Genomic DNA, 26,125 nt, shown 5'->3' with positions numbered 1-26,125 from the left:
AGGAAAGGGTCCTCACATTGGCCGTGTCTAAATCTTCCTCCCGTTGGTACCATTTCCGAGCTCAAATTTATCAGCTTCCTTCTGGGAATCCTACTTGGGCCCTATGGTCTCATCAACATGTTGAAAAGAAGAAACTCTAGCAATCACTCAGGAATGTCTACTATCAGGGAAGCATAGAAACTACAGAAGCATGTGGTTTCAACCTCCACTCTCCCTCGAAGGCTCAGGGAGGAAGAGAAAAGGGAAGTAAACAAGAGTTTTCATCACTTTAACAGTGGAGCCTGTAAGGCTTATCTAGTATTCTGAGCATCATGTGAAGGCAAAACAAACAAAAAAACTCAAATTAATAATCCACTAACATACATATGTGCCAGATACTAACAAGGGAAAAATCCATAAAACACGTGTAATTATACATTGTCCATACATATGTTCAGGCGCAAGCCTTCCAATACAAAGTAGTTCACCTTGATGGTAGAACCGTCCGCCTGATTGCAGATGTCTGGTGATACCAAGGGAACAGTTATGATCCAGGCAATTGAAATAAACAGTACTCCTGCAACTGAAATAAATAGCACGGCCCACCGGTTTTTAAGTGGGAAAACAGATACGGAGGAACAAAATTCTAGAAGCTGCTGAGAAGGAAGCCAGAGCCAAAGAAAAATATTCAATATAAATTCCTTGCATTGTGAAGAAAACAAAAATAGCTAAGAAAAAGTAAAATAAAAGTGACCTTTGGGTGAAAACCTGAGGAGTAAGGCTTTCTGCATTTTGAGTTTACATTTTAACGTTAAAGAGGCAAGAACAATAAAAGTAGACTGTCTTAAATGTCATGGTTTATTGTCAGCAGTATTCATGTCAAGCATATATCTTGGTTTTAAAGCAAGGGGAGAGTAAACAGTGTTGATTGCTCATTTGCAGAATATAGGAAAGGCAGTATGCTAAGAAAGGCTGAAGTGCTTTGAATCGTTATTAGTGGCAATGTTTTTAAAATTAGTTTTGGAAGGCATGGGTATAAAAGAGAGGAAATTCTATTTTTTTTTTTAATTCTTCTCAAAGAAAAATGTGTGAAAAGAGTCATTAATTTGCTAAAGGTATTAAGACATGGGTCTAATTCATTCTAATAAGTATGACCTAACCAGGTTGCTAATAGAGCCATTACTAAATTAAATCCTCTCAGTAGCCTTGGAAATGATTTGGCCTGGCTTTTTTTTTTTTTTCCTCTTTTTAAGTGAAATAAGAGGAAGGAAGCAAATAGGGAAAAATGCATGGAACTCTCTCTTCCCAGTCTATGGTTTCCCTTTCTGCGGTTTTCATCAACCATGGTAAACCATTGTCCAGAAGGAGATGTCTTCCTTCTGAGATATTACCAGAAGGGCATTACTAGCCCAACACTACGTTACAGTGCCTACGTCATTCACCACCCCTCATCTCATCACCCAGGCATTTTATTATCTCACGTCATCACAAGAAGAAGGGTGAGGACAGGACAAGAAGCTATTTTGGGAGAAAGAGACCACATTCACATGAATTTTATTATAGCATATTAAGTGTTATAGTTTTTACTGTTAATCTCTTACTGTGCCCAATTTATAAATTTATGACAGGTACGTATATATGGGAAAAGACATAGTATACATAGAGTTCAGTACTATCCACTATTTGGGGCATCCAGTGGGGATCTTGGAACATATCCCCCACAGATTAATGGGGACTACTGTAAATACTGAAGAATGATGGAGAGTCACTCATCGGAACAGAGGAAATGAAACTATAGGATTTGAACTATATTTTTCATGTGCCTGCTTTTTGTTTTTTGGGGGGTTTTTTGTTGTTGTTTTTTTTAATCCTAACCCTGTTGAACGAGTGGACCCTGTGTGCAGTGCCCCTCACTGGGGAGTGTCCTTCTGGGAATCAGCTGATGTGAGTGTCTGAGACAGTGACTGGTGGACATGCCCTGCTCATTCCTGGCCTTTGTTTTTTCTCTTAGTTTATACTGCTATAAGTGACACACAGAATGTATTCCTTATGAACCACACACAAGCTGTAAGGACTGATGGAATGTGTTCTGTTACCCAAAGGCACCTGTTACCAAATGGATGCAACTGCTCAAAGTGAAGGCTTCACCCATGAAAGGAATATCTTGAGATAAGAGAAGCTTTACTGGATATCATTATCCTGATGACAACTGTTCCACAATTTCAAAAGCACTGGAAGAACACTGATACCTTGAGGCCACTTCTCAATTGTTCAGCATCTCAGTTCTAAAAAAACGGATAATTGTTTTACTTTACAATGATGATAACAATGTTTGCTACTGTTATTTATTACCTATTATTGTATGGACCTAAAGGTAGTTACATCAGTGATTAAATAATTTTTTGGAAACTGAAAAATGTTAGCAAATACTCACTCTTGGTTTAACAAGTCATCCCAAGGCAAAAACTATGAGTGTTTGAAGTTTAAAAAGAATAGGTTAATATATATAATAAATATGCTTCGATATATTTGTTCATTCATTCAGAAAATATTCCTTGAGAGTTGAACATATGTGCAGTGCTATGTTAAAGAAATACCTTTGATATTGTGTGAAGAATTCTGTTTTAAGATGAATACTTTAGATAAAGTACAAATCACTCACATGAATTCTAAACCTTCTTGGCAAAGATGTGAAAAATATTAAGGCCTCTCTGAACAAAATTAGTAAATATCAAAAGGTAAATGAACATTTAATCTCCAAAATATATAATTGGTGTGTATTCTGGAATGGTTTAGAAAGAAATATTCTACTTGTAAAAACTTTATTCGATAAATAGTTTCTTTTAGTTATCTTGGCTATTTTTAATTTTATTTGGGAAAGTACATCTATGCACAGAGGAACAAGTGTGGACCACTAAGAATCTGCAGTGTTCCATTAAGATAGAAACCAAGGCATCATGGTTAATCTTGGCCACAAGGTGAGGTGTTGGGAGATGATGTAGTCCAAGTTTCTCAGGACAGAAGCGGGGAATTTAGGGCAATTAAGTAAAGAGAGGAAGTGGCCTGAGATGTCCCCAAAGGCAGAAGGGAAACCTACTTTCTCTAACTCTGCACCAAGAAATCTACAAAGATATATTTAGGCTGTACATCTTCTCAAAATAAATATTTATTTAAATATATTTCTTTGTTGGTGCAGATGTGACGTTTTCCCACTCCATATGTCCTAAACTTTACAGGACAAGTACCAAATAGGAGGGGTTTCAATACTGTGTGTAAAGAAGAATTATGAAGAATGTATTACAAAAATATATTACAAATATCTGAATTGATTAGTCACAATTTCCCACTCTTTTAGACAATCAGCTCTTAATATGGTGATAAAAGAGAGTATTAGAGAATTAATATCCCAGGGCCATTTCAAAGATGGTAGCAGTGGTTACTTTAACTGTACTGTTTATTCCACCTCATAATTTTCTCAGTGGCACATTTTAAAAAACAAACAAACATGTATTTATTTACTTGAGAGAGAGAGAGGAGGGGCAGAGGGAGAGAACCTTCAAGCTGACTCCCTTCTGAACGCGGAGCCTGATGCAGGGCTTGATCCCACAACCCCTGAGATCATGACCTAAGCTGAAACCAAGAGTTGGACACTTAACAGATTGAGCCACCCAGGTGCCTCTCAGTGGCAATTCTAAGATAGTTGGTACAAACATAGCAAACTAGAAACTTCCTAAAAATAATTCACTAAAAAATTTCTCGTCTCAAATGCCCCAAGCCTAAAAACTCCTTTGCTCCAGTTAATTCTATAAAAAATCATATCCATCATACTCTTATCAAAGAACCTTTAAAAGTAGTATTTTTACAAAGATAGTAATGAACTCATGGGACTCATCTGTACTTCTAAGTATATTAAGGAAACCCTGTTTAAAATCCATGATGTGTAGACTGGTTAGATTTTAAAAAAGCATTTGCCAATGTGAATGTGGGTTCTGCTGGACCCAAAGATGCTGCATGGCAAAGAAGGTCTCTCTGATTCCTCTAGAACACAAGGATTTGCCCAGAGAATTTTATTGTGAAAATGTGTGTATATGTATGTGTTCATAGCACGTATTAATATCACACACCTTGGCAAACAGTGTTCCAGGGAAATGCTACAAAACCCAGCATGGATTTCTATGGGGAACACAAAAGAAGTTATTAAAATTCCAACATTATAAAATATGATGCCACAGCAGAAACACAGCAATATTATTTGCAAATTAAAAAGGCATGTCTAAACAAATTTATAAGCCATTCCCTGGTGACTATGTTTTCAACATTCTATCATTTCTAACAAGTGTCAATGATACAAATGTATCCCGTATTGCACACTGAATTTTTTAAAGTTCCCACTAAAGCCCAAATTTTGATTTATATTGGAGAATTAAAGTAAAAAGAATTAAAACTTACAATGCTAGTTAAAGGGCAACTCTCATCCAAATAGAAAAGTGAATACAAAGACCTACTGATAACTTTAGAAAAAAATCATTTAAAATCTATTTTTAAAAAATAGTATTTCTTGGGGTCCAGGGGGAAATATTTTTTATTCTCCCTAATGTCTAGAACAATTATTTTTGGCCTTCCTGAGGATCATAGAGTTAACAAATATAATATTAGGCTCTGTAAGATCTAATTCAAATGATGTAAAGATAATCAGAACAAAATAACACATATCACTAGCATAAATTTATCTGAAATGAAAGGAGTTTAAGGAGAAAAGACTTGGGGAACATTTAAGCTAATGTAAACAGCAGTCTGATTATGCAGAACATATTAAAATTATTTAAAATGTTATTTTACTAATCTTTCAATTATGATTTTTTTCTTAGACAATAGTAGGGGAAATATACACATTGGTAAATATGCAAATTCTAGCAAACACTTTGTAGGGAGGTGTTGCTTTTGTAACAACAAGGGTAAGGTATTCACTTGCTTTGAAATCCTAATATTTGTGCTGTTGATTTTCAGAGTTGAGGGTAATTGGTGGGAAAAAGAGTAACATTTCATTGTAACTCAGATTGTGTAAACTATTTCATTGAATCTTCACAAGAGCTCTGCTATACTGTATAGTTGATTCCATCTTAAAATATAAATAGGGGGACCATACCTGTAAGACTACCCTGGCATAATTTTTAATAGAACTCTTGCACTGTCAAAGTTCCTAGTTTGGATGAGAGGTTGTATAGTAAACATAGAAATTAAGAAACCAAGATGCAGAGAGATTGATAACTGACTAATCCCATGCTCATCCTAAATTGATTCCATAGTGGGATCTAGTTATGCATGAATACAAGTCATTCTCTCTTCACTGCTCAGCACTGCATCAGAGCTGGCAAAGTCAGCAGGTGTTTTCAGGAGAGTAATTTAATTCAAAGATGAAGAAGTATGGCCGGTCCAAATAGGAATGGCAAATATTCTAAAATGCTACATTAGAAAATCAGTCCTTGAGATTTTCCTGCTCCCACAGATCTGCTCTTAAAGGCAAATTCTCCTAGAAGAAGTAACACAACTAACAAATTCACACTAAAGTAATAATGAAAGCTCATTGAGCGGGAAAAGGAACAGATTAAGAGAAACAATAAGTGGCAGAGGCTGGAGAAGAGAAAGAAGGGGAATGGTGGAATGGAATCTGCCAATATGGACAGTTCAGCAGTTGGGGTGTGTGTGGTTGTGCCTGGGTGGCTCAGTCAGTTAAGCATCTATCTTTGGCTCAGGTCATGGTCTCAGGGTTGAGGGAACAAACCCCAAGTCTGGCTTCCTGCTCAGCAAGGAATCTGCTTCTCCCTCTTCCTCTGCTCCTCTCCCCCCGCCCCCTGGCTCATGCTCTCTCTCTCTCTCTCAAATAAATAGATAAAATCTTTTTTAAAAAAAAGTTCAACAATTGGGAACTCAGTGTTATTTCATAATCTAACCCTTGATGTTATATTCTAAGGGAAGAGCTTCCTAATAATGGTTTAAAAATGATGCCAGAAGGGGGCAGTATGGAACAGGAATGGGTAAGGGACTGGAGAGAGCAGAAGGGCACCAGTAGGAGGCATTACTGACACAAAAAGGAACAATGTCCTCCCAGAAGCTCTGTGATTGCTTCCCTAGCTCAGTACTGTATCAGTTACAGTCTAATTAGTAGTGACGGATCTTGTTAATATTTAAAGCAGAACAGGGAAGAAAAGAAAGCAGAGGAAGAAGAGGTATTTTACAAATGTAACTCAGGGACAGGAGATTGAGGATGCAATAAAGGGGAGAAAAATTTCTTTTCCAGAAGCAGGAAAGACCTCTGAAGAGCAGTGAAGAATGGTGATTTGCAGAGCCACTCAGGAGCCTGGAAGAGGTGTTCCAACGCGTGTAAGTATGGAAGTGTAAGTAGAGGAGGTCAGTATTATGCTAATTACTAACACTCCCTCCTGGCCAACAGGAGGCAGAAAATTATAAAGACAATGATTTGACCAAGCCAAGTTCTTGAGGCATGGGGGCAATTATTAACTTCAGCAGTGTCTTTTAAGGGAAGGTAAAGACTGTAGTTCTTTTTAAGACACACGTGTGGACATTAAGAGATCTGTTCCAGCAGTCTTTCCAGATGTCTATTATACACATATTCCTCCCAGAAGTGATTATCAATTATGTGGCTTACAAATGCAATCTGTTCTCACTGCTGGAAGAAATAAAGGATAAATATCCTCAAAACAACACCACCACAATACCTCCTTGCTCTTTGGTTTAATAGAGAAGATGACGGGTTTCTAAAATGAAAGGAATAGCCAGGAAGCAAGTCTTCGGAAAAAGTCTCTGAAGAGCAGCAAGTGTTGAAGGGTCTACTGAGGAAAACTAAATGTTAAGATGGTAAAAAGAAAGAAAAGCAGTCAAGACCCACATCACTCAAGAAACTCTGAGCTTTCCTGACTGGGTTGCTCTGGCTATAAGCATAAATCAAACTTGGCTTGTATCTTCCAGCTTTTTAGGTTCTATCTTTGGGCTAATTCCAGTGCAGCACCAATATTGCTTCCTCTGGCAACACCGAGCATGAACAGCTCTAATCTGGGAGAAGAGAACCATGGGACAGAACAATGACCCCTTGGGGCAGGAGAAAGAGGATGATTTCTACAAAAGCAGGTGAACAGAAAGTTGAAAGTCTGGCAGAAGAAATGACTGGCATCTCTAACTTAACATCCTATCTAACAAGGTTGCTGTGAAGATCAGGGGACATTGAACAATGAAGAACATTTTATAATCTGTAAAATACTATATAAATGTAAGGTACTGTTTTCCGCATACGAGACTCTCAAAGGTTTAGTATCTTTGCTAACCTTTGGAAAGATTAACCCATCTAACTGCTATTGACATAGAATGACACAAAAATGGGATGCCTTTAGTGAATTAAGAATAGGGAGATAAATCCAGAAGATAGATCGCAGGGGGGTGGTATTTTTATAAAACAAAAAACAAAAACAAAAAGCTGTAGTAGGCGCCAAAAGACATCAGAAAATTATAGGTGAATTTTCCATGTAAGCATCACTTCTCCCCCAGTTTTGTCATAAACCAGCCCCTGACATCAAGGTTGCAGCAGATGGATTAATACTGTGGGGACCCAAAAACTAAACTCATTTTTTAAAATATATGTCAATCTGTCATCTGAATGTATATTTGCATTATTCTCTGATTTTCTATGTATTCAAAAACTCAATCTTTATTTGAGGAATATCATTTAAATAAATGATAAAACTGGAAGAATGTTAATCAACATAATGCTCAACTGAATTTGTTCTTTTCTGTATTTGTATCATTGGTAAGTTATTTTATCCTTCTCTGTTAGTGTATGAACTTCTTGCTTTCAGATGCTTATATGGTGTTTGTGTCAGATGATTCTTGCTAATAGTGAAGTAAGAAAAAATATATATATATATCCAGCAAGATACATATATATAAGATAGATAAATAAATGTATAAATATATAAATGTGTATAATATATATATGAAAATAAAAAAGATTTATATATCTTATATAAATATATCTTTTTATTTTTATATAAATAAATAAAGATACATATCTTTATATCTATAAATATATATTAAAAAGATATATATATATATTTAAATTTACTCCCTTTGGAAGTCTCTGCTGCCTTTATCTATTCTTGCGAAGTATAATATTTTACTGCAGTAACAAAAATCAAATTCTTAATCAATGGGGGTTATTAGCCATTTATACCTTAGTATGAATTTCAGTCAACATGGCTCCTCTCCCAAGAGCATTTGCATATGAACTTTACTAAGGAAAAAAGCTCCATTTATTATGAAAATAACCACATGTAGATTTCTTTTTTTTTTTCCTTTTTTTTTTTTTTTCTAGTAGAGTAAATAATTCTCCTCTTTGATGCTTGCTACCCTGACCCATACTGAGGTCATCAACTAGGGTTAAGGCCCGCTCAGCCATGGGAGGCTCGTATGTACACTTAGAGGTAGAGCAGCATGAGGAGTGGAGATCTAACCAGTGTGGGACAGTCCTAAACAATCAGGAAGATTGTTATATGATGGAGTAGGGTAGGAATTATATGCAAATATACACAACTTACCACTGATAATCAAAAGGGGTCTTTGAGAACCAAAGACTAAGTAACTTAAGCCCCAGAAGAACAAAGGTTGATAAAATGGGCGAAGAACAAAGGTTGATAAAATGGGTGATAAGCAAGTGTAAATCAGTAACTATAGAACAGACGATGATTTCTCCCAGTGAACCACTACGTCACGGCTTCATCCCCATGCATAACAATGTATCGTATTAATAGTCAAACAGAGATGAGATGTTGGTCAAACAACTATAAAGCCATAAATTTTGTTTATATTTTTTTGCTTTTGAAATAACTTTCTTTTTGGATATACACTGTATCTATGAATCTATCTATATAAATATGTAGGTATAGATATTTCCATTCTATAAACTAGAGAAACTTATCAGAAAGAAAGTAAAGACATTCTTCAAATCCCACCCACCAGGTTAAAAAAACAAATTAACTTTTAAAAGTTTGACTTCAGATACCTTATTCTACATATATGAGTAGGTAAATAGCTCTAAGTAATTCAAAGTGACATCTTGTACTATTTTAAATACATCTTTTTACATGTATTTTACATACATCTTTTATTTCCCATAATTTGGTATTTTGACATTCTTTTATCTATAATATTTCTACTCTGTTCTACATCTGTAGTTCCTAAATTGTTTCCTTATGGTCTATATTTAAATGGATTCACTGCTCAGCACCAAGCTTTTGGCCATTGTTTCTTCATTCTTTTTATTTCTCATATCTCATTTTTGATTATATTGTACCATTTGTGTTCCCAAAGGGGTTATGTGCTTGAGGCAACCTGATTTGCCCAGATTCTCTGGGTATAAAATTCATCAGTCATATTTTCCTATGAAACCTTCTAAGGAAATATTCTGTGACCCTATTTCTTCTCATTAAAGTTGATCTCTCAATGTCAGGACCTCCTTCAGGGAATACGGTATTGTCCTGACATCTAGAAATACATGTGCTATTTCTTTTTTCTTATACATTTTGCTCCAGATTTAATAGTACTTGGCTGGCCTACATCATAATTATTATTTGGTATGGCCAGTTCCTTGTTTCATGATTTTCTACCTACATTTTTTTGCTTGTTTGTTTAAAATGACTTATAGAAAAGGAATGAATTAAAATTCTCATTACTTTGATATCTTTAAGCAAAATTTTTGGTAACTTACAGTAACTCACCAACTCTGTCATGACCATAACCTGACAAATATCATATTATAAAAAGAGCATCCACTTCGACGCAGAGAACACACTGGTAGTTCCCAGAGGGAGTTCCCAGTAAAGTAGGTGAAAAAGGTCAAAGGTATCAATTTCCAGTTATAAAAGAAGTAAGTCATATAGTTAATAATACTGTACGACATATTTGAAAGTTCCTAAAAGTCCATATCACAAGAAAAAAAAAATGGTAAGTAGGCATGGTGAGAGATGTGAACTAGACTTATTGTGGTGATCAATTTTGCAATATATATAAAATCATTATACTGTGTACCTGAAGCTAATACATTACATGCCAATTATACTATAATTTAGAAAAGAGGAAAATTAATTACAAAAAAGAGCAGCTAATTAATACTACTTTTATATCAAAGCAGCATATATTTTAAAATTTGTATTCCTCCACTTCTGCCTGTGTATCTTCCACCGAATCTTTTTACTAATTAAGGTGCCTTCGTACACCTGTGAATTTCTGTGTATATTATTCTACCCCTTTCTTACATATTTTCTTCTCCCTTTTGGTCTTTCTGAATCTCTCTGATATCCCTTTCTCTCTTTTCACCTGTCATTTTTTCTTTCTTCTCCTCTTTTTTCTCTCTTCTTTTGGGTTTCCCCTGTTCTCTCTCTCTCTCTCTCTCTTTTTTTTCATCTTTGCTTCTTTGTTTCTTTCCTCCTGTTCTCCTTCCCTTCATCCCTTGCTTTTTCCTTCTATCTATATATTTTTTTCCTTGAATTGGCTGTGATGTGAATTTAGTATTTCCAGTTTTATTGAAGACAAATTATGGTCCCTGTGGTTTGATTCATATTTATCCAAGAAAATATTTTTTCTTTTCTTTTTAAGTTGTCCCTCATTGTTATTTATATCAGTGTTGTTTTAAAGCAAGAGAGTTTTAAGTTTCTGTCCTTAATCATTTTCTATGGATTGTTGTCTATTGCTGCCCTATGGATTATAGCCTATACTATTACTTTAAAATCCCAAACTCAAATTTTAGTTGCAAATGTATAACTGTTTTTTACAACACCTTTAATAACAAAATTAAATTTTGAGCCCTGGGGACAGACATTACCCAGGACCACTTTTTTTATCCTATCTTTTCAATGGATACTGTCCATATGTTACTAAAAATAAAAAATAAGTAGTGAATACAGAGTATTTTTTCATTCACTGTATACATATTTGAAATCAATTCATTGTAACTTTTTAAAAAAAAATGATTTTCCAATTAACAAGAACTTCCTTAACTCAGAATTTTTATATCATTTGGGATTCATTATCATGTACAAACTCTAAAAACTCTTCCCCTTTAATTTACCATCTCTTACTTCCAACACAAATTTTCTTACACCACCCCCAATAGTGACTACAAAAGAGGTTTATAGTATTTATGAGGTGTCTATTTATAGCTATTGCACTTTTTAAATAAAATATATTTTAGAAATGCAGGTTTAAATACAACACATCCTTATTTAACACATTTACGGATGAAGGAAATCAATTGTGTCTTACCCCCTCGCTTGTTGATCTTGGCGTAGCCCGGAGAATAGCTCCCAGACATGGACGATGAGCTGCTGAAAGCTCCATGGGAGAGCCCAGACACAAGCGGTTCATCACATTTTTCTGAAAAGAAAAGAAAAAAAAAGATTAAATATTTAAAAATAAGGACTGGTACTTTTAGTTAAAATACTTGTTGATTACAGTACAAATGTCAAAATCTATGCATTTAGCAAATGATCAGAATTTAGATAATTCAACTGTGATAATTTAAATGCCTGCTTTTTAAGAGTTGGAGCTATGATAAAAAGCTTTATGCTGAAGGTCCTCAATGCTGACCTGCTAAGGGTCATGAGGAAAGGTGGTGGTGTTTATATAACATGCTTTGGAAAAGCTGGCATCCTCTGGAAATCTTCAGGGATTTATTCATTATAGGGGTAGAGGCTTGGAAACATTGATTAGAAACATAGAGATTAGAGGACAGAAGACTAGGACGAATCTTACCAAAGTTAAAAAAGCCTCAGAAATAGGGGTCATTAAGGGAGAACAAGAATAATCACCACCCTGGAAAGCACGGCCATCTGAGCAATTAACCAGTTCCCACCATACAACCAATCAACGGCACTGGAATCAGATGATCCCTTGGTGCCATTCTTCACTTGGCTTCCACGGCCATTAAGATTTTGTGTTTCCTCCTTCCTCACTACTGCTTACTCTGATTCCTTCAATGGATCGCTCCCATTTTCCTAATGTCTAAATGTTAAAATGCCAAGGACTCAAATCTTGGAGCTCTTCTAGGTCCTCACATGCGCTCTTGGAAACTGCATCCGGAGTTGCATGATCTCATTCTGGAATACCCCAAATCCTACCCTGTCACATCACCTGGTCCAAGTGGCCATCAGCGATCACTGTTGTGAAAGACTGGATAGTCGTCTCCCTTCCTCCCTTGCTTCTCTATCGCTCTGCACACAGCAGCCTCTGGGATGCTTACAAAGCAAAGCGGACAGGTAGCTCCATGCTCATGATGTTCACTGACTCCTGCTCTCAGTTACTCCAAATAAAGTCTGATGCCCTCCAGTGGCCCATGGTGGCCACTGTACTTTCCCATCTCTCTCCAGCATCCTTGTCCATTGCTGTCCACCACTAGGACAGCATCCTTCTGCAACATCAGTCCAACTCCTGCCATGGCCTTCGGGATTACTCTTCCAGCTCCACAAGGCTCTTCCTTCTGGTCTCTGCTCAAGGTCACTTTCACTACTGCAGACAGGCTTCTCCAGTCCACTCAGCTAAATGAACTCAATGCTACTATCACACTTGGTCCCCACTTCTGGATTTCTTTTACTTCACAGCACTCAGAGACCCTAGCATGTATGTTTTTACTCATTTGTTTGGCTTCCTTTCTCTCCTACTAGAATGGATGCTCTATGGGAATCAGATCTTTGATAGTCTGCTTAATGCTTACTTTTCAGTGATGGGAACCCCACCTGGTACTTGGCACATGCTCTAAAAACATTCATAGAATGAATGAGTGAATGAATGAATGAGAAAGAGAACCAATGAAATCTGACGGTTGCAGAGTCCCAAAACACACTGCCAAATTACAAGATGGCATACCACTTAATTGTCAGAGATGTGGTCTTCAATACTCCACAAATGTTGACGCACACTCAGTACTGTTTAATAAGGCAGAGAGTTACACTACATATTCTAGAATGCATTCTACCTCCGATATTTATAAATGGGAGAAAACTTAAGCAAAAGAAGGAATGAACTAGTTTTCTTGAAAAGTCACTCAAGTAGAGTGAAGTCCCCAGTGATACCAGGGAAATGAATAATTATTCATTATCTCACCACTCAAGTGTGTACAAATCCGAAGTTAAAAATGAACATATCCATCCTCGTAAAATATAGTTAGATTTCTTATTTTTCTTAGTTATGCTGCAAGTACCTCTGGGAAATATGGATCTGCGTATGAATATATTCCCCAGAAACCTAACTGTGAAAGGATGAAAAGATGAACATAAAATTTATTTTTAAACTACCAGTTCACGAAGTAAGAATCTACAGTGAAGGATTTTTGTCTTAATTGTTAAAAATTTTTGCTATTCTGTGAACTGCCAGTGAGCACAAATATAAAACCTTGATTTCTTAAGTGCTGACTCTTTTGAATCTAACATTTTATAACCTTTTGACAAAAGTTCTGCATTGACTTGGAGTAATCATTACTTCCAAATTTCCCATTTTATTAGGAATGTGCTAACATGCATTCCTTTTTATCTCCTTCATTCAAACATGCACCCAACACCAACGCTGAGCCAGGCACAGCAAAAACAGTAGATGATACCGACAACATTCCTGTCATGGAATTTATGTTTTAGTGGGAACTAAAAACTAACTAAAACAAAAACAAATAGGTAAAAGCAAAAAGGTTAATTCATATGATGATAGGGTGATAAATACTAGACATGTTAAATATGAAAGAAGGGGATGCTGGTTAGAGGATAAGGTAGAGATAGAGAATGCCTATTTTTTGCTACTTTGCCAAGGAGAGTCTGTTGCATTAGGTGACATCTGAGTAGTAATCTGAAGGAAATGAGGTGAGCTCTGCTAGAAATCAATAAGATCGTGAGGGCAGAAGTGTTTTCTAGTCTAAACCTGCTCAATAGGGCTAGCTTCTGCCTGAAAATGAGTGACTCATCTTCCAAAATTGAACATTCAATGCATATATGTTACATTGAGAGTAATTAAAATGAAGTTGATGAATAATTGATTAAGTGATCCATTAGCTACTTTAAATTTATAATTTAAATATAGCATGTATAAAACCTAAACATACTTTATCCTTATTATATCTAAAGACTTTGTACTTCCACAAGTTGATCATCTTCATATTGAATTTTAAATTTTTCATTAATTTAAAAAATCATATAAATCAGAATAACAAAATTAGAATAAAATTGTGATTAGGAAGCTAAGAGCATACAGGGGATAGAAGAAATTTTTTGTGCGTTTTTTTTTTTTTTTAGGTAGCTGCAAGATTATTATTATCAGAATTTAAACATTGGCTATATTACATCCTTCTAAATTCAGATATATAATCCATAGCCACATATTTAAGGAAGAATAATGCTATGTATACTGTATGTTCTCCTGGAAGACTTTAATAACAAATATTCATTGAGATCTTACTCTGTGCCTTGTACTGTTCTAGCTACTTTGGGCAATCGAAAAGTAACCCATTTCCCCATGAGTCCAATAATATATAGACCCACATAAAGTAATTAAGCATGAAATAAGAGGATAATATCAAACAGTTTGTAATCAGTGCTGAATAAAATACAATCAAGAACTAAAAGTAATAGATACATTTTTAATTTTTTTAATTTTTATTTATTTTTAATTTCTTTTCAGTGTTCCAGAATTCATTGTTTATGCATCACACCCCACCCAGTGTTCCATGCAATAGGTGCCCTCCATAATACCCACCACCAGGTTCACCCAATAGATACATTTAAAATGCAGGGCTGTTGTTTAGTGATTTGCTTGTTACTGTTGGCTCCAACATAAATGTGTGACTTTGTCACTTAACCCCCTTTCTACTGATGACTCATTCATAATATGAGCACATTAGCTAACCTTCTCTCAAGTTTTAAAACTCCAAGCATTTTCAAGTAGTGGAGTCCACACACGGTGTCCTACAGGCCAAAATGTGGCCCCCAGCTCGTTTTTGTAAATAAAGTTTTATTGGAGCACAGCCATGCTCACTCAGTTATGGCTGCTTTCAAATCCACAGCCGATGATACAAAAAGAGGCCATATAATCACCAAAGCTGAAATATTCACTATCTGACCTTTTACAGAAAAAAAAAAAAAAAAATTCCAATGTCTGGTCTAGAATGACAAATACTCCAGGTATCCACAAGAAATAATGATTCATCATCACCTATGGTATTATGTAACATATAAATAATGAATATGACCTTAAGAATTGAGGGAATATAGAGAGGTGGAAAGAGGGCTAAGAACATTCTAGAAAGAGTACTTTTTGCTCAAAGTACAGAGGCCACAATGGGTATCAAATTTTTCAGCAGGCTACATGTACATATTGCCCGCCAACTACTGTGATGAACTATCCGTTTTTTTTTCAAACTATAATAATGGTTATTACGTATTATATATTCCAAAGACTCAGCCTGTTTGTTGTATTAGAACATGTATCTTAATAATTCTGCAGATAGAGGCGCCTGGGTGGCTCAGTAGGTTAAAACCTCTGCCTTCGGCTCAGGTCATGATCCCAGGGTCCTGAGATTGAGTCCCACATCGGGCTCTTTGCTCAGCAGGGAGCCTGCTTCCTCTCTCTCTGCCTGCCTCTCCGCCTACTTGTAATCTCTGTCAAACAAATAAATAAATAAAATCTTTAAAAAAATAATTCTGCAGACATTAAATATTACTAAATCAGGCAAATCGCTGGGGAAAGTTAGAAGTTTTATAGAGGAGGAGAAGGACAAGGAGGAGGAATAGAAACAGAGAGAGAAGAGAGAGGAGAGAGAGAGAGAGACAGAGACAGAGATTGCTAACATTTGAAATAATTTGGTATTTTATTTTCCCATAGTGGGATGTCTTCCAAGACTATGGCCACACAACTATGGCAAATATTTGGTCTCCAGTGTACTTCCCTTCCAGGGAATCTTGGATGAAAACTAAAGAAACAGATGGGCCTTGAGTTTTATTTTCACACAATTTCAGTCAATCAGGAAGTCAGACTAGCTGTAAGAATTCTGTACTAATTCATGCTGGAACAGAGGAGATTATTGACAGACAAAGTTGTCCCTCTCCTAAGAGAACCTGGCTGAGAGGGGCCTCTTTAGCAAAGGGATATGGGCAGGAGTTTACCAGGTCAAAGAACTTTAGAATGCACGCCATTGACATTAAGATGGCATTTAAATGCATCTCTGAGGAAGAATAATGTTGGAAAATTTTCACTACACACTGCCTTTTAAATATACATGTTTTCTACCACACATTTGGAAACATAAGCCTGATACACAGAAAACAAGAACAACAACAAAAGACTCCAGAGCCAGGGTTCTGAGGACAGCAATTCTAGCAACATCTTCCTTCATAGTTTACTAGAAAAGCATGTTCTCAGAGGAATACATCCCTTCGCAGTCTCTTTATGTCTTTCGCCTTCAACTCCTAACTCTTGAAGCTGGAGCTACATTACCTCTACCTGCACGTTGACCCTGCCTCATGTTTTATGACCCTTCCTCTCATAGTCAGGACAAATTTAAGAGGCTGGAGCTCCATTTGACCTCCTCTCTTTCCAATCAATAGGCTCCTGCCTTGCTCCGTATGGCCCAAACTATGTTGAATTACAAGCTGGGTCATTGTGATTTTTACCTTCCCTGGCCATGCCAGTTGTGTCTCAGATGCTCCCTGAGACATTCTGTCTCTCTGCAGTATTCATTTCCGGGTCCCAAGTCCCATCTCAGGACTCCAGGACGTCATCTTGCCGCCTGCTCCTAAATTTCCTCATGCTCTGTCTGCTCACCCGTATGTCTGACTATTGCCAATTCTTTTATTCACCTGCTTGAGTATGCCACTACCTGTGAATTCTCCTAAATTTTAATCATGTCCAACCAACTGCTTTACGATATTATCCCCTGGACCCATTTGCCTGACTTCCTAGCCATTGCTTCCAAGACAGTGGGGAAACCCCTTGAACAAATAATGCATTATTTCCCATCTAGCCTAATGGGTAGCTTCAGGCCTTTGAAGGAAAAGGAGACCGAAGTCTTGACTCAGGGGCTTCTTGACTCATCAGTGACGTCAGTCTAACCCCTTCAGGTCTTCACGAACTCTAAGTAGCTTCCCTTCCCTCACTCTGACCAAGGGAAGACTTGGATGGGATCTAGCATGTCCAGAGGTCAGATACTTTATTGCTCAGATTGTGACTGATTTTTCTCATTTCCTCTTCAATAAAGAAAGAAAGGGAGAAAGAAGAAATGAAAGAAGGAAGGGAGGGAGGGAGGAAAGGCACACAATGAGAACAATATCCTTACAATGTTTCTTCACAGCTGTGGCAGACACACTATTTTTACTTCCCATAAATTTGGGCAGCTGATTGCAGAAATATTTTGTTTTGATGCCCTTAGAAGCATGGCGCTTTGTCTCTCATCAGCATGCGTTACTTGAATAGGCACTGTATTTTTCACCTCAGATTTTTGCTAACTTTAGCATTCTGTTAAAAAGCAAAAACAAACTTAGATCCTTCCATATGTCATCTGTGGAAATCTCATACCCTGATTACTTCTCTTTATAGAAATGGTGTTATCATATCTGGAGGCTAAATTTTGTTTAATGTTACCAATTTATATTATGTAATATTCAAATATTGCATTACTTCTTACCAAACATATGGCAAGTATGGGAAATAGAAATACAACGTTCTCTTTCAGTATTTTTTTTTGTATAAATGTCATTACATAGTGGAGGTCCACCATTTTTTAACTTAACATTGTCTACTACATATTTTCTTGGGATAGTTGTGACTTTCAGAGATACTATTAGGTTGAGGTTTCCCTAATATGAGCAGGGAAGAGAAAACATGCTCTGCACAGACAAAAGATCTAGATTTTTACCTCTAGCCATGGATTTGAACAACCTAATTTGATTTTATCTTACCCACAGTCTCCTCAATTTTTCTATTATTTCAAAAATTATTTCCCAGTTTTGAATCAGTTGTCTTACGATTTTCATTTAGTAGCAGTTTAAAAATCAGTGTCATAGGAGTATACGAGAAAAATATTTGCTCTTCCTTTGGGCAAAAACACCACTGACTCTAACTCATCTCTTATTTTATATATCTTTGCTTAAATCATGTTTTCTTCTTTCTTTTCTTTTTCTTTCTTTCTTTCTTTTTTTTTTTTTTTTACTGTTCATGAACTACATTGTATACCTCTTGCTCCAGCTTACTCTTTGTCACTGGAAATAAGATCCATTATTTTCCTGATTCTATAAAATTCCATGCAATACAGAGAAAGCAAGCTTTATGAGAAAGCTCATAATCCATAGAAATAACCACTATTAACTGGTCTTCAGAGATGCATGACCACACACTCCATTTAACATCACAGATACTCTTTCTATCTATCTATATCTTTATATATAAAGATGTAGATATATATATATAGGTATAGGTATATATAGATACAGATATAAATAGATAAATTCAAAATCTGATTGGTAACATACTTTTTTACTCAATAATCTATTATGGAAATTCCCATACAAATGCTGCCTCATTGTTACATATTTTGTTTTATAAAGAAATAGCTTCTTATTTATATTACTATCTACGTAGCAGAATTAAATTGCTTTGCAAAGAGAAGAGTCCAAGAATGCATGTGTGTTAGATCACTGGTAAAAATACTTTATATGATTGAGAATTGTTTTTCATACAATCTACAGAAGAATTGATTTGGTTCATTTATCTATCCCATGAAAGGACTATGCGGGACAGTGGTCATGAAGAGAAATATAATTAGCTTGCCATCAAGTGCTAATTAAAGGGAAAGCTAAGGATAATCAAACTGGACTTCAGTCAGTTGAGTGAGAATATCTTACATGCCGTGATAATCAGTAGGTGACAAAAAAGAAATCCACCTCTTCCCCTTTTTCTTCTCACTCAATCCCTCCTGTGTATGCCCAAAGGAGGTGGCACCATTCACTTATTTTTTGTTAATTTTCTATGTAATGTGACAAGGCCCAATGTGCTGCCATATGCATTATAGTACCTTTGGCTGAATAAGCCAGTTGTCTGGTCTTCCATCTCATTCCTTGCAGTTTGGACCACCATGACTGGCATATGGTAGAGACCATTATTACCAAAACCAGTAAATAGGTGAATAGCAACCGTCATCATTTATTGAGTGCTATGTGATAGGCAACACAGCAAATAATTTGAGAGAACTATCTCACTCAGTTATTAGAGCAAGTTTTTGACATCAGTATCATTTCTGCTTTACAGATGAGGAAGCTCGAGAGCTCACAGAAAATGGTGGAGCTGGGACAAAAACTGAGCTGGCCCTAACAGCCAAGCCTATGCTTCTGAGGTCTGCATTTCAAAGACACACCACCTCTAGACTCACTTCAGATGGAATCTATATATGTTACACTGAATTTATGCCTGAGCTATGCAGATATCTTAATAATATTGAAATGGTCAGATTTTTCTCATCTCTCATTTTGATCCCAGGAATTTCTTAATGTACCACCCTATATGATGAAGTTGCTGCCCTTTCAGTATCTTCTGTCCTGATCAGAACAGTAACTTCCAACTAAAATGAAGTGGTTTCTGCAGGTTTAAATAGGTTTTCTCAGAGAAAGCCCCAAACCATCACTCACTCACTCACTCACTCAATCGATATGCCTACACTGAATAAACACATATCCACAATGTACATCAAATTTATTCCATTTTTTCATGTAATAAATATTTACTAGGGACTTATTTTTTGCTTCAACCTTGATGTCCCTAAAATCTATTTTCTTCATAGTTGTCAGATGGATTTTTTTTTTTTAAATGGGGATCAGATTATGCCATGGCCTGACAACGTTCCAATGCTTTCCCCTCACATTTATTTTTTTAAAGATTTTTTTTATTTATTTATTTGAGAGAGAGAGTGAGAGAGAGCATGAGAGAGGAGAAGATCAGAAGGAGAAGCAGACTCCCCGTGGAGCTGGGAGCCCGATGCGGGACTCAGTCCTGGGATTCCAGGATCATGACCTGAGCTGAAGGCAGTTGCTTAACCAACTGAGCCACACAAGTGCCCTCCCCTCACATTTAGTACAAAATCTGAACTCCACCCAAGCCTGTGATGGTCTGGCCGTAAGGCATCTCTGGTTTGGTTTATTTTGCTCCTCTCCTCTGACTCACTAACTTAGGGTCACTCTCTTTTCTCTGTTCTAAAAATACCCAGCACACTTAAGCTCAAGGTTCTTCCTACCCTCTCTGTATCCTGGCTAAAATTCTCTTTACTACATCTAAAGAAGGCTGGCTCCATTCCATTTTGCCCTCAATTCAAACAACACCTCCTTCCCCCGCCCTCCCAGCCAGTTTATCTAAATTAACCAATTCAACTTCTACCTTCACACCTTCCAGATACTACTTGCTATTTGATCACACTATTTCATTTTATTCATAGCACTAATCATAATCTAAAATTACCGTGATTGCTTTTTTTTTTTTTTTGATCTTGTTTATTTCTTTTCTTGTTGACTGGGACTATAAATATTGTGAGACTAGGGCATGTGTCTAGCTCCCTGAGTCTCTATTCCCAGGGCCTAAAACCCTGGCACGCAACACATAAAGAATTGCTGAATCAATGAAATACTGACGATAGTAAGGAATAAATCCATCTAAAAGTGAGCAAAGCAAAACAGTTCCTAGTTTTGGCCATTGAAACGTATTCCCTTTCTCTAGCTAACAGACAATTTTGCATTTTTCCATTTTAAACAGTGCCAAGATAGCTGGCTTCACACCATGATGTCACGCATAGACCAGCCTCACCGTATCTTGCCCAAGAAAGATCTTCTTCACTCTGATCTTTATCAGCCTAAAATGACTTGTCGTTTGGAACCCTTGAATTATATACAGGTTTTGTCTACATCATTAGTATATACTTCCAGAACTTTTGAAATATCTTGGCTCCAGCAAATGGATTTTATGAGCGTTGAAGCTATTGATTTCCCTGGGTTAGCTCCTTTACATCTATTTTTTTGTTTTGTTTTCAAAGGAACATAAGACTCTTGGTCTTTCTAACATAACACTCTCATCCTGTATCATTGAAAATCTACTGTGGTAAGTATTTGTTTATATTCTGATCTCCTTGCTACACACTGGACCATTCTGAAAGGAAGGGAACTTGTTTACATTTCCTACATGTTGAATACAGAGCCCAGAGTGGGTATTCTTGAAAACTTTGAAAAATATTGAATGCCATCAGTATAATAGCTTATGACATGAATAAATTCAATCAAATTAGATCAAATTTCTTCCCTCATCCCTTTTATAAGTCCAATAGCTGTGCTCAGAAAAAAAAAATTTAAGTAGTATAGCTAGAACATCAGTCACGTTTGCAAGAATCATCGTTGTAAATCAAATTGGAAATTGTCTGGTCTGCATGTACCAAGGGCAAATTACTTTAAGACTTGTAGTTCAAATTTTGCTGGACATTTAACAGCTGTAGCATATTTCTGACAGATGGTATAACAGATGAATCAGTTTCAAATTATCTCCTGAACTGTTATATACTAGAAAAAAAAATAGATTTGTGAGGCTTTTTAAAAAAAAATAAGTTAAATTTTTGTCTCCTCTGAATTGATCTTCTAATTTTTAAAGAAATAAATCCTATCACACAAAATAATAAAAATCAATTTTTATCCTTTGTGAAGTCTAAAAAAGTGTTTGAAGATTTAATTCATACTACTTCACTCAAAAAAAAAAAAAAAAACCCACAAAAAAACAACCAAACTGAAGTAGTATTTAAAAATAGAATCAACCATTTGTCCTAGAACCAGGCAGAAGTTTTCATCTCTAAAACAATGGTTACAGTACCTTTCTTTCTTTCTTTTTTTTAACTTAAATTCTACAGTCTCATAAGAAGGCAGAGCTACCTTACACTTTCAATAAACTGACAACATTGAACAGTGTCAAGGTCAATTGCAACATGACTAAATGAACTTGAGCACTCTTAAAGCTTTCATTGACAATCTTCCTGTGGATGAGGCTCACTGGATTGTGATTTGTTGGTCCACTGGCAAATGTCTCACTTTTTGACTTCTTGTCTCATTAACTGGTTAAGTCAAAGACAGTGTTTAACAATAAGATGCAATGTACTTATTGACAACCTAGTCTATCTCCTGGACTAATTAACCACTTTTACTTTTAAATAATTGACTAAAGTCCTATAGATAAACATCCTCTAGTGTTCAGGCCCAAGTCACTTCAGATTACATCATGCATACATTTGGTACAAAGTAAACAGTGGAGCACTAGAGAGTCAAGTGAAGCTGTAGAAGAAGGTTTAATTAATTGGCAAATATTTATGGTAGATTCAGTTAAAGAAAAGCAGCCTATGAAATGGTATTTATACTATAATACTAATTTTATAAAGTCTATCTTTGTAGATGAATAAATGGCTAAAAGAATATATAAACCAAATGTTAACCATGATGTCACATTGGTTATTAGATCATTGTAAGTTTTATTTTCCTCTATGTTTCCTATTTTTTAAAATATTCTTCAATTAATGTGTATTGATAATATAAGATAGGAAAAAAATTATATTGAGAATAATTACCCAGTGATGATGAGTGCAAAGAAGATATGCTTCATTTGTTCATACAACAGTTATTAACTGAGTCCCCACAGTAGGAATACAATAGGGAGCAACACAGAGTTTTATATTATAATTAATAATAAATTTTAAAAAAATTCATGGTATGTAAGCTAGTGATAATTATTTGGCGAGAAATAGAGCAGGGAAGGAAGACAAGGGTACCCTTGGGTGCTGGGCAGATAAGTGCCCTTTACATGAGAAGTCCAAGCAGACCTCATTAATAGCATCATTTTTCATAGAAATGTCATGGAGAAGAGGGAACAAGCCATACAGCATTATCTGATATTTGTGGAATGGTTGTTCCAGGTCAAGAAACCCAGGTAAGGAGGCCCAGAAACAGCAGCAGGATAAGCATGTCTCGGGGAGCCAGACCTTTTGTGGATGGAGCAGGAGGAGCATGGGGGAATCAAAGGGGAAGATGTCAGAAAGACACAGAGAGGAAGAAAAAGGGCTGGGTTTCCAGGGCCTTTAGGGGATTTTAAGACATTGGGCTTTAGGAACATTCAAAGATTGGAAGCCCTTGACAGCAGAAAATGTGATATTTTACCAAATTTATTATAAACGAAGTGAAAAATTAATGTTAATAGTGTTATTTTCCTTTTTAAGATTTTTTTGAGCAGTTTTAGATGTAGGGTAAAATTAAGAGGAAGGGACAGAAATTTGCTTTATACTCCATACTCCTACACATGAACAGCTGCCTCACCAGAATAGGATGTTTTTTTAACCATAGTGAACCTATATTAACACATCATAATCACCCAAAGTCCATAGTTTACTTTAGGATTCTCTCTTGTTATATATTATAAGGGTTTGGAGAAAGTGTCATGACAGATGTCCATCAACACAGGGTATTTTCATGGCCCTAAAAGTCCCCTGTGCTCTGGCCATTCACGTCCCCATCCTTACCTTGGCCACCATGGATCTTTTTACTGTCTCCACTGTCTTGTTTTTTTCCACAGTGTCATATACTTGGAATGTGACAACATACAGCGTTTACATATTGGCTTCTTTCACTTAGTAATCTACATTTAAGGTTCCTATGTCTTTTCATGGCTTGATAGCTCATATCTTTTTAGTACTAAACAATATTCCATTGTCTAGATATAGAGCAGTTTCTTATCTGTGTGTCTGCTGAAGGAAATCTTGATTGCTTACAAGCTTTGGCAATACGCATAAAGCTGTTATGAACATCCGTGTGTGGTATTTTTCATGGGTAAGGACATTTTGAAATTTTAATATTTAAAAAAATATGGGAGGATAAGAAAAAATTCATTATATAGAAAATGGAAGAGAAGAGCATTCCAGACAATTGAACCAGTACCACAAAAAGGCTAAGTATGGGAATGTATGGTTTCTTCAAGAAGGACTGAGACACAAATAGAATCTTTGAAAAAAAAAAAAAAATGGAAGAACAAAAGAACAACTTGTAGTTGTCTAATGTTTTCTTCTCCCAATTTCCTCTTGGATAATTTATCGGATCGTAAATCAAATGCCAGAAGAAACCTTTCCTGACTCTATCATCCCCTACACTAAATTCAGTCCACTTCCATTCTTTCTAAGAGAACCAACCCAACCCCTTTTCTTTGTAGCAACTAAGATGAATAGTAATTGTACAGTTACTTGTTTAATGTGTGGCCAGTTCACTGCATTGGGTAGAGCCATGATAGTTTTCTTCATCTCTGTACATGTAGCACATTGACAGTGACTGGTGCCCATAATGAATGAACAGTGGATGGTACAGACGGTAGCAATCGTTGAATTTACAGAGGGGTTGATCTGACTAGGAAGGTTAAAGCCAGATTGCATAAAAACATCTTATTTGGTCATTTATATTTTACATGTTCTCAATTATTCTTATTTTTTTAAAATTTTATTTATTTGTTTGACAGACTGAGAGAGCGGTCACAGGCAGGCGGAGTGGCAGGCAGAGGGAGAAGCAGGCTCCCCTCTGAGCAAGGAGCCGGAGGTGGGGCTTGATCCCAGGACTCTGGGATCATGACCTGAGCCAAATGCAGACACTTAACTGACTGAGCCACCCTGGCTCCCCTCAATTATTCTTTCAATAAATGTTTATTGGATGCCTATTATGTTTGAATCTAGAAATCTTACGTTCCAAACTTCACAGGCTCATGAATGCCATGATACAAATGTGGATTATATTCTGTAGACCTTGAGGAACCTGAAGCGGTTTGCTTATTAGAGTAGTGTCATGGTATAATCATATCTATAGTTTAGGGGGGGAAAAAAAAAACCAAAACCTTGGCAGCTGGGTGAAGTGATCGCTGGACGTGTGTTCTGGAAACAATGAGAGTATTATAGCAGTGAAATTTCCAGTTTGTATGGAGGTGAACAAAGCCAGTGGCAGTGGGTTTATAAGAGGAAAATGGTACAAAGATGTTTTGGAAGGTGCCTGAATGTGTTTTTCAAACAGATGTGTGAGATCCTAGATAGAAGAGAGCCAAAAATTATGCAGATTTCTTATGTAGGTGACGGTAGAGTGTGAAGGTCATTTGTTGAGATTATAAAATATGGTATTGGACTCATTTGCTCTAATCATTTATTAAAACAGGATGTTTGACTCAATTTGAAAGCATACGCCAAGGAGTGCCTGGGTGGCTCAGTCAGTGAGGTCATAATCCTGGAGTCTGGGATGGAGCCCCACACTGGGCTCACTGCTCACTGGGGAGACTGCTTCTCCCTCTCCCCACCCCTGCCCCTCACTTATGCTCTCTTTCTCACTATCTCTCACTCTCAAGTAAATAATTTTTCTTTAAAAAACCATATGCCAAGATTAATATATTCACACTCAATTAATTTCACACTTTTAACTAAAATTACCAGTCACAGGTTCTGTAAGTAATTTGTGGAAATAAGAAAGTTGCTTTACCAGGACACAGGTAAGAATGTGGCCCCTGTAAAGTATCCCTAAGAAGTTTAAGATTCTCCATGACCTCCTTTAAGACAAAACTATCCAGTGCTTCTTTTTCCAACTATATATTAAATTGCAAAACTTTGTCTCTTTTGCTGTCACACTTTGCTACCGATTGAGATCTCTGATTAGCACACGAAGTCCCACTAAATGGTGCTCTGCTAACTCGGTACCTTTTATCTTAATGGCAAACTGGAAAAGGAAGATCTCTGTGTGCTAATGCCTATCCATATCCAATTTCTGACGGACCTCTCTCTCATTTTTATCTCCTTATAACATTTTCTATTTTCTCCTTTCTAATTCCTCTGGATTTAAGCACATGCAAACTTCCCTATTTTAGGAAGAAATACTAAACAAAATGGTGATTACTAGAGGGAAAATGGGCATTACAGAATACACTTACTGCAATGACAAATAAAACAAGATAAAATAACTTTAAGAAAGAAAAAAGGAAGAATTTTTTTTTTTTATGTTATTGCTGACCCTTCCTCTTAGAGCTGGCC

General features: G+C 36.3%; 1 protein-coding gene across 1 annotated transcript in view; it reads right to left on the bottom strand.

Moving 5' to 3' along the window:
* Nucleotides 1-26,125, bottom strand: part of LOC111154452 (contactin associated protein like 2) — a 2,043,877-nt gene that overhangs the window by 1,382,296 nt on the left and 635,456 nt on the right. The window contains exon 2 of the mRNA XM_022514057.1: nucleotides 11,308-11,418. Within this exon, the coding sequence (XP_022369765.1) occupies nucleotides 11,308-11,418 (111 nt within the window). The remainder of the gene's footprint in view (nucleotides 1-11,307; nucleotides 11,419-26,125) is intronic.

The sequence above is a fragment of the Enhydra lutris genome, unplaced genomic scaffold, assembly GCF_002288905.1.
Source record: "Enhydra lutris kenyoni isolate GAN:26980312 unplaced genomic scaffold, ASM228890v2 scaffoldscaffold37, whole genome shotgun sequence".
In the NCBI taxonomy this organism is placed as follows: domain Eukaryota; kingdom Metazoa; phylum Chordata; class Mammalia; order Carnivora; family Mustelidae; genus Enhydra; species Enhydra lutris.
Note: the sequence above shows the minus strand (reverse complement) of the source record. Positions and strands in the feature narration are given on the sequence as shown.